At 37.5% G+C, this 6,499-nt stretch overlaps 1 protein-coding gene across 3 annotated transcripts in view; it reads left to right on the top strand.

Annotated features, from left to right (window-relative positions):
• Positions 1-6,499, top strand: part of GIGYF2 (GRB10 interacting GYF protein 2) — a 145,264-nt gene that overhangs the window by 47,008 nt on the left and 91,757 nt on the right. For all 3 annotated transcript variants that reach the window (XM_023510308.1, XM_012802254.2, XM_023510307.1), the window contains 2 exons: positions 5,115-5,226; positions 6,317-6,357. In XM_023510308.1, coding sequence (XP_023366076.1) covers positions 5,115-5,226; positions 6,317-6,357 — 153 coding nt within the window. The remainder of the gene's footprint in view (positions 1-5,114; positions 5,227-6,316; positions 6,358-6,499) is intronic.

Below are 6,499 nucleotides of genomic sequence, written 5' to 3'. Positions count from 1 at the left end.
CCCAAGTAGCTGGGACTATAGGCGCTTGCTATCACACCTGGTTATTTTTGTTGTTGTTGTTGTAGTTGTCATTGTTTGGTGAGTCTGGGCTGAATTCAAACCCTCTAGTTCTGGTGTATGTGGCTGGCACCTAAGCTGTTTGAGCTACAGCTGCCGAGCCTATAAGGGCATTCTTAATGTTTGTAGTGTAAATATTGACTTGCACACTCTTAAACCAGTTAAATCATATTCTAAACATACCTCGTAATTTTCTCTTTGAGATGCTTTAGAAATGGAAGAGTTGGGTGTTTGCAGTGACCATTGTCTCCACATATCGTATCACCAAGATGGGCTTGAGTGTCTAAATTCTTTTTAAGGTTGTGCCTTAATGAATAATTTGTGTACAATATTTATAGGGAATGTGTTCAATTGTTCATTTTTGGTAAGAGGTTTCTTTAGGTAGTCCATTTAGAATGTGGGAATGCTGGTGTGATAATGAAGAGTCTAACTGAAACTCTTGACTTGTTATGCTAGGTACCTAGTAGTGTTTTTGTTCCTTCTGAATTTACTTGTCCATCTCTAGAACAGTAGTTTTTAACTTGAGGCATTCTTAGACTTACCTAATAAAGCTTATAAAACTATATCTGGGCGGCGCCTGTGGCTTGGTGAGTAGGGTGCTGGCCCCATATACCGAGGGTGATGGGTTCAAACCCAGCTCTGGCCTAACTGCAACAAAAAAAATAGCTGGGTGTTGTAGTGGGCGCCTGTAGTCCCAGCTACTTGGGAGGCTGAGGCAAGAGAATTGCCTAAGGCCAAGGAGTTGGAGGTTGCTGTGAGCTGTGACTTCACGGAACTCTACCAAGGGTTAATAAATGAAACTCTGTCTCAAAAAAACCCAACTATCTCTGCAACACAAATTTGGGTGGTATCTAGGCATGTGTGTGCTTTAGGAGCTCTATAGATAATTCAGATTTGCACTCCCAGTTATGTTCCATTAGTCCAGAATTTGTCTCAGATCCATCTTCTTGGTGGTGTGATGGTGTTTTGGAGATGGGGCTGACCAGTCAACGACTTTGGCCTGCTACTTGGGCATTTCCTGTGTTTTTCTCCTGTGGGTTGCTAGCAAGGAGAGGTTGTATTTAGGCAGTTTTGCCTCCAGTGCTTTTCAGGGAAAGTCAGAGTGTTTTTTTTTTTTTTTTTTCCTGAGACAGAGTTTCATTATGTCACCCTGAGTAGAGTGCTGTGGCATCACAGATCACATCAACCTCAAATTCTTGGGCTTAAGCGATTCTCTTGCCTCAGCTACCCAAGTAGCTGGGACTACAGGGGCCTGTCATGATGCCCCGCTATTTTTTTTTTTTGTTGCAGCTGTCATTGTTGTTTAGCAGGCCCGAGCTGGGTTCCAACCCATCAGTATGTGGCAAGCACTCTAACCAACAGATGCCAAGCCAAGTCAAGAGATCTTTTTAATCAAGAATTGTGAGCCCCCATTTGTGTAGCTACAAATTGTGTGCTAAATGGGCCCTTTAAAACAAAATTACCTGTTGAGACAGGCACAGTGGTTCATACCCATAATCCCAGCACTTTGGGAGATCAGGGTGGGAGGATCACTTTAGCCCAGGAGTTGAAGAGAAGTCTAGGAAACATAATGAAGCCCTGTTCTATAAAAAAATAAAAAAAATTGGCAGGACATAGTGGCATTTGCCTATAGTCCTAGCTACTCAGGAGGCTAAGGCAGGAAGATGGCTTGAACCCAGGAGTTGGAAACTGTAGTGAGCTATGATCGCAGCACTGTACTCTAGCCTGGGGGACAAAATAATACCCTGTCTCAAAAAAAAAAAAAAAAGGCCCATTGAGTGAATTGGTTCCTGTTCCTAGCACCTCGGAATGCTGAGGTAGGAGGATTGCTTGAGGCCAGGAGTTTGAGATCAGCCTGAGCAAAAGCAAACCCTGTCCCCCCAAAATAATTAGTTAATAAAAAAATTATTGAGAAACAAGAGAATGATTTATGATTTGTTCCTGATTTCTAATTTCTTTTGAAGTGAAGAATTATTACATAGGATAGAAATCTTACATTCAGAATGTCAATGGGTATGTATATAAGATAGGTGTTTTGACATATAGTGACTTGATTAACATGTTAATGTAAAAGAATGGCATGAAACTAGTTGAATGCATGTGCTGACTGAAAGATACTTCCATTGTCACAACTACCTGTGATTCTTGTAAATGGTCTCAATAGTTCATTTTATAAAACAAGGTCGTAGTTGTTAACATGCTTTTGTATTTTTCACTCATTACTTAATTTTAGCTTGATGGTTAAATAATGATTACTGTGGCTTTTCTTGGCATGGGCAGAGTTAACATTAAATTATTATCCTAGCCTTTTGTAGTTTGAAGAAACTATGATAAGAAAATCTGCTGACATCCAGACTGCTAAATACCCTGAACTAGTAAAATTTAAACAAACATATAAATGGATGGCAGAAACAGCATCAAGTAGTCATCTTCCTATTTTATTTAGTTGGGATGTTTAAATGCACACAACTGTCACCTGCTGCTGCTTTTATCATTAAAAAAAGGCATTATCTTTTTTCTTTTTTTTTTTGTAAAGACAGAGTCTCACCTTATCACCCTCTGTAGAGTGCTGTGGCATCACAAGCTCACAGCAACTTCTAACTCCTGGGGCTAGGCAATTCTATTGCCTCAGCCTCCCGAGTAACTGGGACTATAGCGCCTGTCTCTAAAAAATAGCTGGACATTGTGCCGGGTGCCTGTAGTCCCAGGTACTCGGGAAGCTGAGGCAAGAGAATCACTAGAGCTCAAGAGTATGAGATTACTGTGAGCTATGACACCACGGAAGTCTACCGAGGGTGATAAAAGTGAGACTGTCTCAAAAACAAAAAAGAAAAGAAGCAATGGATTTGGGGACTAGTCAAGAGGGTGTCCATTGTTCCTAAGATTACTCACAAGACAAATCAGGGCATTATTTTGGTATTGTGTAAAATTACAACTGCGTTCTGAGTCATTTCTTTCTTTCTGTTTTTTTTTGCAATTTTTGGCCGGGGCTGGGTTTGAACCTGCCACCTCTGACATATGGGGCCAGCGCCCAACTCCTTTGAACCACAGGCGCTGTCCAAGTCATTTCTTGATAAATTATAACTATAAAGTAGAAATACCACGTGAATATCTACCGTAATTATTTACCTCATTTATGTTTAGATTTGGAATGTGTTGATGCTTTTATTCAGTATCCATCATTTTCCTGTGGGTTATTTTGCATCATAGGAGAAATGAGTTATGGATGATGGCTAAGATTTCATTTAGTTATAAATACATCCTCAGACCCCACTACCTCAGTTTTCTCACATGCTGGATACACATCGTGTTTATTTGTTGGGAAAACAGAACAGAAAATTTAAAGCTGAAAGTGCATACTGTCGTCTTCTTCCCAGCCCAGCAATTGGATGTACATCCTTCTTGACCCTAATCATAGCTGCATCATTTATATAAATGGAATGATTTTTATATGTATTACTCTGTGGTCTGTGTTTGTTGTTCAACAGAATAATGTAGATTTCTGTTAATGTCAATACTTTATTTTCTGTGGCTTTATAAAGTATTCTAATATATACATATATATATATTTTTTTTTGAGATATTGTCTCATTTTGTCACCCTCAGTAGAGTGCTGTGGCATCACAGTTCACAGCAATCTCCAACTCTTGGGCTTAGGTGATTCTCTTGCCTTAGCCTCCCGAGTAACTGGGACTACAGATGCCCGCCACAACACTGGCTTTTTTGTGGTTGTTATTGCTGTTTTAGCAGGCCGTGGCCGGGTTCGAACCTGCCACCGTTAATATATGGGGCCAGGGCCCTACCCACTGAGCCACAGGTGCCGCCTCTACTGTATTTTTTTTTTTTTATCAGAGTTTTGTTAGTGATCCTTTGTTGATTAGATTGTTTCTATTTTTTAAAATTGCTATTAATACCTGTATAGTTTGCATATTTGTACAAGTATTTCTGTTAGGATAAACTGTTACTCGTATTACTGAATCAAATATTAATAGATCTAACCAAATTGCCTTGAATAAAGGCTAGTGTACATTGCCACCAGAGTCTCTAAATTCCTACATCTATATACTCCTAGCAACTCTGTGGTTTGAACTTAGTTTTGATACTTTTTTTACTTTAAGATTAGAGAGTAGGAGGCGGGACACAATTATAAGAGGGACTTTATTCAACAAATGCAATCAGTGTAACCTAATTCTTTGTACCCTCAGTGAATCCCAAACAATAAAAAAAAATGCAAAATGTGCAATCCCATATGATTCAGGCTCATGAAAAAGTTTACAGACTTTTATAGACACTGGATTAGACAAATAGAACAAAATATCCCACAGCACCAATGGCCTGGTTTGGAATCATTTTACATGTGTAGAAATTGTTTGTAACGTATTCCTAAAATTTTTGTTTTTTTTTCTTTGATATGTAACCAAAATATTCTTGACTTAACTAAAGATAAACATTGTTCTCATGAATCTTTAAATAACAGTACTGGACTTGTTATAAAGCTTATCTAAGAAGACAAATTTAAAAAAAAAAGATTTAAGAGTAAAGGATGCCTTTGGTGGATTTCTGTGGAATATCCTGTGAGGAGTTCATGACATTGATAGTTTTAGAGTTGATTGTGTTAAAGTTATCCTTTCTCTGGGATTAGATAAAGTATTTTAACTTTTGTGTGTGTGGTTGTTTAGCTCCTTTTTCTGCAAACTCTCCAAATCAGTATTTCTTCATTTTTTTATCGAAAATAGTCCAACAAATGGTTAATTTACATTGATGTTTTATTGGATTAATTAGAATTTCACTATTGAACTTTCATGATAGAGTTTAACGGAGAGACTTTTCTTGTTCAGGACTAGGATTGATATTGTTAACATTAGTTTTTGAACTTGTTTCATTCAACCTTCTGTGGTTTAGTTGCTTCAGTGCCATTGTTGATCTCACAGACCTTGCTAAAATTTAAATGCAGACATTCTGCTTTGTGCAGAGATTGAACTTTAGAGATTATTGTATGGTGTTGAATGTGTGCCAGATGTTGACATTGGTCATTTTTTCTGTTTTCTTATTTTCAGGCAGAGGCAGAGGTGAATGTGGTTTCTACCAAAGAAGTTTTGATGAAGTAGAGGGTGTATTTGGTCGAGGAGGTGGCAGGGAAATGCATAGATCACAGAGCTGGGAAGAAAGGTAACTAAAGGATCCAGATCTCTGCACAGATTTTTTGATATTAAATATAAAAAACATTTAATTTCTGCTTTCTGTAGAGAGAAGTCTTTTTGTATAGTTACAAGGTTTCATTTTTTTAAAAATGCGTTTAATTTTTGAAGGTCAAGGTGTACAAAATTTTTAAATGGTTCTTATTTAATGAAAGAAGCAGATTAGATAAATAAGTTAATATATTAGTGCCAGTGTAGATAATTAATTTGATTTGCTATTTTGGTGAGCAATTCAGTAGGATGCATTGCTGTTGTCTTCTTTGTAGGTCTTAGTAAATGCATATTATTTCTGTATAGTTTGTAACTTTTATTCCAAGTATGTAAAGATTAGTGAGGGCCATTGCAGAAAGATATATATATATATATATAAGGATGCTCACTGTGATGATATTTCTAATAAGAAATAATTGGGTCAGTGCCCATAGCTCAGTGAGGTATATGCACATATACCCAGGCTGGTGGATTCGAACCTGACCTGGGCCAGCTAAACAAAGACAACTGCAACAACAAAGAAAAGTAGCTGGGTATTGTGGCAGGTGCCTGTAGTCCCAACTACTTGGGAGGCTGAGGCAAGAAAATCACTTAAGCCCAGGAGTTTAGGTTGCTGTGAGCTGTGAGGCCTTGGCACTCTACTGAGGGCAACATAGTGAGACTCTGTCTCAAAAAAAGGAAAAAAAAAAAAGGAAACAAGCCAAACAGATTGATACTGCCTTTATGTAATTGTATATCTACACAGTAGAATACTACATAATACTACATAACTATTAAAGGTGGCTTTGAAAATATTTAATAATGTGAGAAAACAGTCTAAAACAGTTTATAAAACTGTGTTTAATTAGAATTTTTGGGTCAACAGAAACCAAGCTTTGGTAGGTACAGTGGTATATGGTTTTATTTCTATCTTTGTTTTCGGTATTTTTTAAATATTAGTTAATAACCACGTATTTATTTGTTTTATAATTTGAAACAAATGCTGCTAAAGAAAAATGAGAAAGTGAATGTCATGGACGGGAAATTTATATATTATGCTCATGCATTGTTCGAAACATTGTCTTTTCTAGGGGTGACAGACGTTTTGAAAAACCAGGACGAAAAGATATAGGTAAGGTTCTTAATGTATTGATATAAATATTTCCTGGACCTTCATGGTATTAGTTTTAGTTTTTGTTTTTTTTTTCTTGGTCAGGGCTGGGCTTGAACCCACCACCTCTGGCGTATGGGGTCAGCGCCCCACCCCTTTGAGC

The sequence above is a fragment of the Otolemur garnettii genome, unplaced genomic scaffold (assembly GCF_000181295.1).
Source record: "Otolemur garnettii isolate 467f Iridium unplaced genomic scaffold, OtoGar3 scaffold00013, whole genome shotgun sequence".
NCBI classification, from domain to species: Eukaryota; Metazoa; Chordata; class Mammalia; order Primates; family Galagidae; genus Otolemur; species Otolemur garnettii.
The sequence above is the reverse complement of the archived record's forward strand: the minus strand, read 5'-3'. Positions and strand labels throughout refer to the sequence as shown.